The following is a 12534-nucleotide window of genomic DNA, read 5'->3' as shown; positions in this document are numbered from 1 at the left end:
TCCCACTATCTGCTCTGTCTTTATACCTTGAACCTGGGCAATTTATATATTAGCAATTAAACTTGTGCTGATCCATCAATCACTTTGTAGAATACTGCAGAACCAAAGTTAAGAATCCTGCAGGATATGCTCTATAATGCAGAATTACATCACTCACAATAGCCAAGGAAAATATTTTAGTAAGTCAGGATGGTGGCCATGGAAGGTATTTAATCACTGCTTAAACTACTTGTCTTAACACCAAGACCTTTAAACATTATAGTTTAACTTTTTAGTAAGTTTCATCTTGCATGTTTCAAGTTCATTTGAGATTCATATTCTTTGTGATAATCAGAGTGAGTGTTGGTAAGGTGTATTTTGGCCTAAAACAACTATACATATGCCTAGGGCAGCAGGATTATTTATTTGTTTAATTGCACATTAATAATAACTTTTTTTTTCTAGTGGGGGTTCCACACTAATCTCTAGTTGCAAGAAATACATGGGACAAATGTGAGGTAAAATACTTGGTGGTGGAAGTTTCATGGGCAACACATTTCCCAGTGGCTAGGGTATCAGAAAAGCTAAGAACCCCACTGGTAAGCTAGAGGCTTATTAATTCATTCTTTAGTCTCACTGTCTTTCTGTAAGTTTGGTGTTTCTTTTTATGTATCTTTGAGCTGTCTGAAAATAGTGTGACATTTAAACACCTAATTTGCTTCAACTTGTCTTTATATTTGAAGTTTCAGAAACTGTGTCTTCACTACTTAATTAAATTCTAATGTAAAAATGCACTCAGAGAGTAAAAGGCCATGCACTATCATAAATTATATTTTGTTGAAAAAGTAAACATAAATGAGTCACTGATCTTTTAACATTCTTCAGCCAATTCAAGATATGTGCTTTCAACAAATATTATTTTATAGATTTGTTTTGATTTAATTTATTTTTATTTTACAGGGTTTGAAGTTAATGGACCAGTTTCCATAGGAATATCTCACTGGAAACCGCCATATGTTCAAAAGGAGACTTACCTTCACAATGAGACCCATCTCCCATTTGAACACTCGCAACAAAATACTGATCTTACTGCCAATCCAGGGTCTTGCTCCTTCTTGACACAAATGGATTTATCAGCTTCCTTATCATGTCCGACTTCTTTGTCAATTATCCCAGCTCCTTCACAAAGCAGCAGCCAGGAAACGCTAAGCCAGGACTCTGACATTAACCAGGGTGAGAAAATCTGAATTTCAATTGCTTATTCGTTGTTTCATTGGCTTCATTCATTACTTTTGGCAAATAAGAACTTGGCCACCAGGAGGAGGCAAAGACACCTCAGCCAAAGGCTTAAATACCTCCCCCTCTCCCGTCATCCCCCAGTCATTCTTTGCCTTTTATCGCAGGAGGATGGCAGAGAAGTGCCGAAGATTCAGAGTAGTCTCTTATTGAGGGTAGTACTCTTTGGAATAGGACTGGAGTTTTAAGTAGTCCTATCAGCCTCTCAGTGAGAGCCTGGATGAAAGTTAGAGTCCACAGATGCAGGGAGAGTCTTTCTGCGAAACCATCCCGACTCATATTAAGAGCTCCACAAGCAATCGGCGTTGACGAGTTTTGCTGCCGCACTTAAGTCCATGTCAGCAGCAATGCTTCTATCTGTCACACTTGAAGGGCCGTCTGCCTGTTCCATGGCATTGATTCTGGTAAGATCGTTTAATTTTTTATACATAATGATTACTCAGAATACAGGGTCACAGTGTGGTGCCTTTTATGTTATGGAATCAAGGGTTAATATTCCTAGTGTGGGGATTATTGAACAGGGGGGGTTTATACATAATAATGTTTATTGTATTATTGCTGCGTTATGTGCGAGATGTGGCTCTGGCAATGGTGGAACTTCAGGTTGACTTCCGGGAGTATTTGTGTGGCCGATTTTAGCATGTTTTCTCCTTAGTGCAGGGGCGGTCCTGCGAGTCATCCCAGGTAACCGGGTGTGAATTTCACTTCCTCTGTTGATCAGCGGCATAGGAGACTAAGCGGATTCTGTAGTCCGGGTAATAGAAGGTGGTGAGTGCCCCGGCCATTGGAGTATAAAGGTGCCTGTTTTTTAAGTTAGCCTAGTCCATAATAAAAGTGGAAGCTATGGAGGACTCTGACGTGTTAGAGGGTACTCCCTCTTTAACAAAGTCTCATTCCTGTGTGTATTGTAAGGAGGTTCTTGTAGATCAGCCAGCTCAACTGTGTTCAACATGCCTTGATATAGTTTGACATCTAAAACTAAAGGGATGTCTCGTACTACTGAGCCGTCCACCTCTGAGGGCTCCCCGTCCCGGGAGGTACATTCCCTGCTTTCATCTCCGAGTGCACATGCAGCGCCCCAGGGTCCAACCATTACTCCCACGGGAGAGATTCGTTGGCCGTCATATTTTGCGGATCAACTGCAAACGGCGGTATCAAGTGATCCATGCCTTACCACATTCTGCTAAGCGTAGGGAGTATCATGGCGGCCCGGACCATGGGTTGTCGAAGCCTATGGAAATATCAGGGTCTTTATACGATGACGAGGCCCATTCCGACTCTTCGGAGGAGGCCCCTTCTGAGTCGGAGTCCGTGTCATCTTATCCTCCATCTGCGGAGGAGCCTGACTTTAGGTTTAGGATGGAGAATATGTGCTTTTTGCTGAAGCAAGTGCTTGCTACTCTGGAGGTTCCGGAACCAAAGCTTCCAGAGCAACCTTCAATTCCTAAGCTTGATAAGGTATGCAAGGACAGGGTAGTGCCTCAGATCTTTCCGGTTCCGGTAAAGATGGCTAATATTATTAAGAATGAATGGGAGCGATAAGGTTCTTCCTTTTCCCCTTTAGAAAACTGTTCCCCGTTCCGGACTCTCAGCTCGAGCTGTGGGGGACTGTCCCTAAGGTGGATGGTGCCATCTCTACGCTCGCAAAGCAGACGACTATTCCTCTTGAGGATAGTTCGTGGTTTAAAGAGCCCATGGATAAAAAGTTGGAAAACATGTTAAGGAAAATGTTTCAACATACGGGGTTTGTTTTTCAACCGGCAGCGGCGGTAGCTGCATTTGCCGGAGCTGCGACATATTGGTGTGAATCCCTGTGTGATATGGTCGAGAGGGAGACTTCAATCAACGAGATACAGGATAAGATTTAGACGTTGAAGGTCGCCAATTCTTTAATTTGTGATGCCAATATGCAAATTATTCGCCTGAATGAAAAGGTTTCAGGATTTTCCGTTTTAGCTCGCAGGTCTCTGTGGTGGACATGACCTCAATCATATCCACGGGTACGGGAGGCAAGTGAGCTTTCCTACCGCAGGATAAGAAGGCAAAGCCTAAAGGATCTACTTTTCGTCCCATTCGCATGGACAAGGCCCAGTGCCAGCCGCCCGTCGCAAAAGCGAATCAGTCCAAGGGAACTTGGAAACCTGCTCAGTCTTGGAACAAGTCCAAGCAGAACAAGAAGCCCGTTGAGACTAAATCGGCATGAAGGGGTGGCCCCTGGCCGGTCTCCAGACCAAGTAGGGGGCAGATTGTCTCTCTTCTCAGAAGCCTGGTTGCAGGACGTTCAGGACCCTTGGGTTCTGGAGGTTGTCGCCCAGGGTTACAGGATAGGGTTCAGGTCCCATCTGCCCAGGGGCAGATTCCTCCTGTCAAACCTGTCTTCAAGATCCGGAAAAGAGAGAGGCCTTCCTAGATTGTGTGAGGGATCTCTCCTCTCTAGTTGTTATCGTACCAGTACCCCGAGCAGAAAGGGGTCTAGGGTACTATTCAAATCTCTTTGTGGTTCCAAAAAAGGAGTACACGTTCCGCCCGATTTTGAACCTAAAGTGTTTAAACAAGTTTCTGGCTGTTCCATCATTCAAAATGAAGACGATCATATCTATTCTGCCCCTAGTTCAAGAGGGACAGTTCATGACGACAATAGACTTAAAGAATGCTTACCTTCATGTTCCAATTTACTGGTACCACTTCAAGACTCTATGTCCGTGAAAATATTTCTCACAGATCAACGACGCAGGAAGATTGCGTCCACCTGTCTTGCCCTTCAGTCTTACTCAAGCCCTTGGGTGACTTAGTGTATGGAGATGATCGGACTCCCTATCTTGGTGGATCCGTCCGGAGCATCTGTCCCTGGGGACATACTTCCTGATACCGTCCTGGGAGATTGTGACCACAGACACGAGTCTGGCAGGATGGGGAGCTTTTTGGGGTGCCAGATTGGCACAAGGAAAATGGCCTTGGGAGGAGTCTCTCCTTCCGATAAATATTCTGGAACTGCGAGCAATCTACAATGCTCTGAGAGTGTGGCCTCCTCTGGGGTTGTCCAGCTTCATCAGATTCCAGTCCGACAACATTACCTCGGTGGCTTACATCAACCACCAGGGGGGAAACGAGGAGCTCCCTAGCAATGTGGGAGGTGTCTCGGATTTTGCAGTGGGCAGAGTGGACAACTCGGAAGCGTTTGCGGAGATTTGTCTCAGATGGGGAATGCCGGAGATGGATTTCATGGCGTCCAGACTCAATTGCAAGCTACTCTGATACGGGTCGAGGTCGAGGGATCCCCAGACAGAGCTGATAGATGCCTTAATGTTGCCTTGTGGATTCAGCCTAGCTTACATTTTTCCACCATTTCCACTTCTACCTCGTGTAGTGGCACAAATAAAGCAGGAGCGAGCTTCGGCCATCCTGATTGCTCCTTCGTGGCCGTGGAGGACATGGTTTGCGGATTTGGTTGGGATGTCATCCTCTCCGACGTGGAGGCTACCCTGTCGCAGGGATCTGCTGGAACAGGGTCCCTTTCAACATCAAAATCTTGTTTCTCTGAGGCTGACTGCGTGGAGATTGAACGCTTAGTCTTAGCCAAGAGAGGTTTTTCTGAAAGTGTGATTGACACTCTAGTTCAGGCAAGAAAGCCAGTCACTCGTCGCATCTACCATAAGGTGTGGAGGACTTACTTGTCTTGGTATGAGAAACACGTATATCCTTGGCACAAGGTGACGGTATCCAGGATTGTCTTTTCTCAAGATGGTTTTGTCGCCAGTTCCTTAAAAGGACAGATTTCGCCTTTATCAGTCTTGTTGCACAGGAGACTCACTGAGCTTCCTGACATTCAATCTTTTGTTCAGGCTCTGTCTAGAATCAGACCTGTTTTTAGGCAGTCTGCTCCCCCATGGAGCTTAAACTTGGTCCTTATAGTATTGCAAGGGGTTCCGTTTGAGCCTATGCATTCTATTGACATTAAGATTCTGTCCTGGAAGTTTCTCTTTCTGTTGGCCATTGCATCGGCACGCAGAGTATCTGAGCTGGCTGCCTTGCAATTCGAGCCTCCTTATCTGGTCTTTCATGCGGATAAGGCTGTTCTTCACACCGGTTTGGAGTTTCTTCCCAAGGTGGTGTCTAACCGTAACATCAGTCAGGAAATAATTGTTCCTTCTTTGTTTTCTAACCCTTCTTCTTCTAAGGAGAGGTTACTTCCTAAGCTGGATGTGGTTTGGGCCTTAAAGTTCTATCTTCAGACTACGAAGGATTTCAGACAGTCTACATCTCTTTTTGTGGTGCATTCCAGGAAGCGCAAGGGGCTAAGGGCTCTTCTACTTCTTTGTCCTTTTGATTGAGGAGCTTGATTCGCTTGGCCTATGAGACAGCGGGACATAAGTCTCCTCAGAAGATCACCTGTGGTGCCCTCAGATTAGGGTCCGCCTTTTTACTCTTCCGGTTTCATTCAGTATCCTCTAAAGCTTGGGTATATGTTTCCCAAAAGTAATGAATGAAGCCGTGGACTCTCCTCCCCTTTAGATGGAAAACTTAAATTTTGCTTACCTGATCATTTAATTTCCATCGTAGGGAGGAGAGTCCACGGCTCCCGCCCGTAACTCCGGTGGGCGGACCTAAATTTAATTTATCTTCTGACACCATTTATATCTTGATATTTCTCCTACTGTTCTTTGTTCTTTCGGCAGAATGACTGGCGAATGAGGGGAGTGGGGGAGGTATTTAAGCCTTTGGCTGGGGTGGCTTTGCCTCCTCCTGGTGGCCAGGTTCAGTATTTCCCAAAAGTAATGAATGAAGCCGGGGACTCTCCTCCCCACGATGGAAATTAAATTATCAGGTAAGCATAATTTGTTTTTTCCAGTCAATTTTGCATTTATTTAACTGTGTAATAAAGTATAAATAATTGGAATATGCAAGGTATCTTAACTTCTTCCCTACCATGCTATTATTAAAATATGCTACAGTCAACTACAGCAGACTGTTCCGCAGGTGAGCTCAGCACTCAGTGAATCTTAGTTGTTTGCTATTTACCTGGAGTCTGTATTAACTCCAACAAGCTAATCCAGGAATATGGTTGTAATAACACTATAACATTTTAATACATTTTATTCAAAGGACATACTCCCATAAAACAGCAACATTTTTGGCCTACATGGTCCTTAGTCATGCTTATTATGACATATTGTACATCTGTTTAAATAGCATTTAACATCAAATCATCTTCATATTATACAACCTAGTTATTTAACCCTTCCATACGTGTCATAACCATGTTCAAACAGTATACTGACCTCTAATGGTTATTCCATTTAAAACATATATATTGCCATATAATGACACTATTAAACAATAATTAACTGGCTAAATATATTCTGTTTTCTTTCCTCATAACAGAATACTACTTCTTTATTACAAATATATCTGATATTTTCTAAATATAGAATAAAAATAAGTCATAATCTCTGTTCAGTCTTTTGGATGCAGTATATTACATTTCTGAATCCACCAGACCTCCCTTTTCTTTAAAAGGACCTTAAACCAAAAATATTTCTTTCATTATTCAGATAGAGAATACAATTTAAAAAGTTTCCAATTTACTTCTATTATTAAAGGGAAACTGTACCCAAATTTTTCCTTTTGTGATTCAGATTGAGCATGAAATTTTAAGCAACTTTCTAATTTACTCCTATTATCAAATTTTCTTCATTCTCTTGGTATCTTTATTTGAAATGCAAGAATGTAAGTTTAGATGCCGGCCCATTTTTGTTGAACAACCTGGGTTGTCCTTGCTGATTGGTGGATAAATTCATCCACCAATAAAAAAGTGCTGTCCAGAGTACTGAAACCAAAAAAAAGCTTAGATTCCTTTTTCAAATAATGATAGCAAGAGAACGAAGAAAAAAATGATAATAGGAGTAAATTAGAAAGTTGCTTAAAATTGCATGCTGTTTCTGAATTACAAAAGAAACAAATTGGGTACAGTGTCCCTTTAAATTTACTTCCTTCTCATGATATTCTTTGTTGAATAGATACCTAGGTAGGTAGGTAGCGTGCATGTGTCTAAAGCACTACATGAGAGGAAATAGTGCTGCCATCTAGTGCTCTTGCTGATGTATAACATTCTTGCAAAACTGCTGCCATATAGAGCCGCAGACACATGCACACTCATGAGCTTACATCCTTGCTTTTCAAAAAAGGATAACAAGAAAACTAAGAAAATTTGATAACATAATTGAATTAGAAATGTGTTTAAAATGGTATGCTCTATCTGACTCATGAAAGAAAAAAATTGAGTTTTATGTCCCTTTAATTACAGCTCCCTACTGCCCCTTGTGACTATGGACTGTGTAGGTCCGAAACATTGCTTTTTTATTGGGGTATGTCCCTTGAATAAAGGTTATTACATTTGATGCTGTGGTGCTGTTATATTCCTGGCTTATCGACAGCAACCCACAGGTTATTACATCAAGTATTAGAAAGAAAAAAAAATGTATCTATTTACTGCTAATAATTCAGGAACATGCATTATTTAAATTGTATGATTGTCCTTTAAAGACTTGTTCTGTAAACTGCATCTTGTAATAAAACACCTGGCCCGGCAGGTCAGTAAGGCGCTGTTACCTTTCTAGGTGTCAGGTGTACGTTTCTGCTCTGTTGTTGCCTACGTCAATCAACACTACTTACCAAAAAGAAATGATGTCATCAGCTAAGTGAAAGCATTTAGTATACAGAGGATGTAAACAGACACCTTACACCTAAATGTATTAAATGTTTTTCAGTATAACACTTTTGGTATGTAATACACAGGTAAATATATAGCTACATTTATGGGGTCCTGTGTGATATCAGAAGTGATGACATTTGAAGATGCAATAATGATATTATGTGTGATATTTTTATGTGTTGTCATTGATATTTCTAAAAAAAAATACCCCAGTGGGTAGGGCTGTTTATGGTAAGAATTGGCTTTTGAATATGTTGATGACAATTCTGACACAAACATCCTTTTTTGGACTATGGATACACTGGTGTTTTTAAATATATGTCTAAAAAGAATCCCTGGGGAACAATGCATTTTAACCTAAGCAGTTTAATCTCTTAATGAGAGTTTTTTTTCTCTCCAGTTTTGGCTCCTTAAAGGGACATGAAACCCCAACCTTTTCTTTCATGATTCAGATAAAACATGTGATTTTAAACAACTTTCTAATTTTGTTTCTATTATCTAAATTGCTTCATTCTCTTGGTATGCTTAGTTGAAAAGCATATTTAGGTAGGCTCAGGAGCAGCAATGTTTTACTGGGAGTTAGCTTCTGATTTTGCTGCACAAAAATGCTTATTTTCATTGGTTCACCAGATGCATTTGGATAGCTACCAGTAGTGCATATGTGCACCTTCAAAAAAAAAAAAGAATACCAAGAAAATGGAGCAAATTGTATAAAAGAAGTATATTGGAAAGTTGTTTAAAATCACATGCTCTATTTGCATCATAAAAAAATAAGAAAAAGAAAAATGTTGGGTTTCAATTCCCTTTAATGACACAGACTATTTTGGCATTTTTGCTTAGTATTTGTTTCACCTTAATTATCCGCTTTCTTGTAAAGTGCACACATACAGATTATACAGGTTTCCTAACAGACAAACAGCACTTTATAGTGATACCCTAATCGGTACATTACAAAAAAATATGAAATTTATACTGAACAATTGGGAAAAACTAACTTTTTTTTTGAAGTTTTCTTTATAACCATTTTACAAAACTATTGTAGTTAAAGAAAAATACCTCTAAATATATTCAGTATGTTATCCTGATTTTAGGAATACCCTGTGTGTCTAAGTAAATTATAGTAAATATAGTTCAAATACTACAAAGGTAAAATTATTGGTTTAACGCTAACATTTGTTATGCTTGGCATCTGAGTTAAATAGCTGTCATCCATTTTTTTCACCCATTTGTGGGAGAGAAGGTGTGGGGTCAATACAAGCCATTGTTATCAAACTGGCTGTCACAGTGATCACATGACTATGGGGCACTTTTTTGGGCATCACTGTACTGCCTTATTCCTGAACGTTATTGTAACATGTATCTTATGTAATGGATCACCCTGATTGCTGACAGGCATGATTGGTCTCCATTATGGTATTTTTGCAGTTTTCTAATGCAGCAGTTTTTAGCTCGTGAAGCACATCTTGGCCATTTTTTTGCTTCATTCTAATCCATTAAATTTGGAAAAATTGTAGATTTTGACTTCCTTTTCTATTGCATTTGAAAGAGTCAAGCTGGCCAAGTTATGCATGTGACACAACTGAACTGGACAAACACACACAAACATCCAAAGGAAACAGACTTTGCTCTGGCTTTTTGCAGTGGTCAGTGTCCTTGAAATAGAAAAATGCAAAATCAGGTGAATGCATTGGTTTTTATGGATTACAGTCGGCCTAGACCTTAAAATACTGTGAAAACCTGACCACAGCATGTTGGATGGCTCTTCTAATGTAACGGACTATCTAAAAAATGTACTGGAATGTTTTGTAGGGATTGTCAATCCAAATAGGTGAACCAAAATACATCCAATAGAGCATTATGGTTTGCAGAGTTGATTGCTGGTGTTATGGCTAAGAACATTTGGCAAAAAAAGAATGTTTACTTCATAATCTGGATGTGGTTCAAGCTTTGAAGTTTTACCTTCAAGCTACTAAGGATTTTAGGCAAACTTCTTCCTTGTTTATCTACTCTGGGAAGCGTAAGGGTCTGAAGGCTTCTTCATCTTCCTTTTCTTTTTGGTTGAGGAGTGTTATACGCTTAGTTTACGAGTCAGCAGGACTAGAACTCCTCAGAGGGTTACGGCTCATTCCACTAGAGCGGTGGCTTCCTCTTGGGCCTTTAAGAACGAGGCCTCTATGGATCAGATTTATAAGGCCTGGTCCTCCTTACATACTTTTTCAAAATTTTACAAGTTTTTGCTTTGGCTGAAGCAGCTTTTGGAAGAAAGGTTTTGCAGGCTGTGGTGCCCTCAGATTAGAGTCCGCCTCTCTTTTACCCTGCCCGTTATCATTCAGTGTCCTCTAGAGCAGCGGTCACCAACCAGTGGTCCATGGACCACTGGTGGTCCACAAGAAGATGTTGGTGGTCCTTGACACTATCAAGCAGGAATTGATCTCCTCTGATGGTGTCACCCCCCCCATTGTGCCGCAACTCCCTACAGTGCCTAGCTGGACATCAGTGAAAACCGACGGAGGAGAAGTTAAATTACAATCTCCCTACGCACGTTGCGTAGTACTGACCAACTTGCATAGCTAGATTATATTTTTAACTCCTCCCGCCCAGTGTTCTGCTCAGAGAAATATGCTTCCATTCTAAAGCCAGCAGAGGTTGGTATAATCTTGGCTTGAAATAGTGGAATTAAAGTATATGAAAAAGAAAATCTTAATTTCTCTCTTATATTTCATTTATTTTCTTCCCTTTACCTGCCTCTTTGTAGTTGTTTTCCTAATTCTTTCAGATGGACTTACATCACTGTTTGTTTTCCTCTCCTTCATATTCTTTTTTTATTTATTAAATATTAATAATTTTTCTCCAACATAGGTGTGTCCGGTCCACGGCGTCATCCTTACTTGTGGGATATTCTCTTCCCCAACAGGAAATGGCAAAGAGCCCAGCAAAGCTGGTCACATGATCCCTCCTAGGCTCCGCCTACCCCAGTCATTCTCTTTGCCGTTGTACAGGCAACATCTCCACGGAGATGGCTTAGAGTTTTTTAGTGTTTAACTGTAGTTTTTATTATTCAATCAAGAGTTTGTTATTTTAAAATAGTGCTGGTATGTACTATTTACTCAGAAACAGAAAAGAGATGAAGATTTCTGTTTGTATGAGGAAAATGATTTTAGCACCGTAACTAAAATCCATGGCTGTTCCACACAGGACTGTTGAGAGCAATTAACTTCAGTTGGGGGAACAGTGTGCAGTCTCTTGCTGCTTGAGGTATGACACATTCTAACAAGACGATGTAATGCTGGAAGCTGTCATTTTTCCCTATGGGATCCGGTAAGCCATGTTTATTACGATGGTAAATAAGGGCTTCACAAGGGCTTATTAAGATTGTAGACTTTTCTGGGCTAAATCGATTCAGTTTTAAAACATATTTAGCTTTGAGGAATCATTTTATCTGGGTTTATTGATATTATAATATCGGCAGGCACTGTATTAGACACCTTATTTCTCTGGGGCTTTCCCAAAGCATAAGCAGAGTCTCATTTTCGCGCCGGTGTGGCGCACTTGTTTTTGAGAGGCATGGCATGCAGTCGCATGTGAGAGGAGCTCTGATACTTAGAAAAGACTTTCTGAAGGCGTCATTTGGTATCGTATTCCCCTTTGGGCTTGGTTGGGTCTCAGCAAAGCAGATACCAGGGACTGTAAAGGGGTTAAAGTGTTAAAACGGCTCCGGTTCCGTTATTTTAAGGGTTAAAGCTTCCAAATTTGGTGTGCAATACTTTTAAGGCTTTAAGACACTGTGGTGAAAATTTGGTGAATTTTGTACAATTCCTTCATGTTTTTTCGCAATTGCAGTAATAAAGTGTGTTCAGTTTAAAATTTAAAGTGACAGTAACGGTTTTATTTTAAAACGTTTTTTGTACTTTATTATCAAGTTTATGCCTGTTTAACATGTCTGAACTACCAGATAGACTGTGTTCTGAATGTGGGGAAGCCAGAATTCCTGTTCATTTAAATAAATGTGATTTATGTGATAATGACAATGATGCCCAAGATGATTCCTCAAGTGAGGGGAGTAAGCATGGTACTGCATCATTCCCTCCTTCGTCTACACGAGTCTTGCCCACTCAGGAGGCCCCTAGTACATCTAGCGCGCCAATACTGCTTACTATGCAACAATTGACGGCTGTAATGGATAATTCTGTCAAAAACATTTTAGCCAAAATGAACCCTTGTCAGCGTAAGCGTGGCTGCTCTGTTTTAGTTACTGAAGAGCATGACGACGCTGATATTAATATCTCTGAAGGGCCCCTAACCCAATCTGAGGGGGCCAGGGAGGTTTTGTCTGAGGGAGAAATTACTGATTCACGAGACCTTCTTGTTCAGGGTCCGTTCGAACATCCGAATCTGGTTTCACTCCAGCTGACTGCTTGGAGATTGAACGCTTGATTTTATCGAAGCGAGGATTCTCAGATTCTGTTATCGATACTCTTGTTCAGGCCAGAAAGCCTGTAACTAGAAAGATTTACCACAAAATTTGGAAAAAATATATCTGTTGGTGT

The 12534-nt window shown here is 40.8% G+C and overlaps 1 protein-coding gene across 1 annotated transcript in view; it reads left to right on the top strand.

The window, feature by feature from the left end:
- The window catches only part of ANO4 (anoctamin 4), a 675069-nt gene that overhangs the window by 87342 nt on the left and 575193 nt on the right, over positions 1-12534 (top strand). The window contains 1 exon segment of the mRNA XM_053719254.1: positions 940-1212. Coding sequence (XP_053575229.1) covers positions 940-1212 — 273 coding nt within the window.

Source organism: Bombina bombina, chromosome 6, assembly GCF_027579735.1.
Source record: "Bombina bombina isolate aBomBom1 chromosome 6, aBomBom1.pri, whole genome shotgun sequence".
In the NCBI taxonomy this organism is placed as follows: domain Eukaryota; kingdom Metazoa; phylum Chordata; class Amphibia; order Anura; family Bombinatoridae; genus Bombina; species Bombina bombina.
Note: the sequence above shows the minus strand (reverse complement) of the source record. Positions and strands in the feature narration are given on the sequence as shown.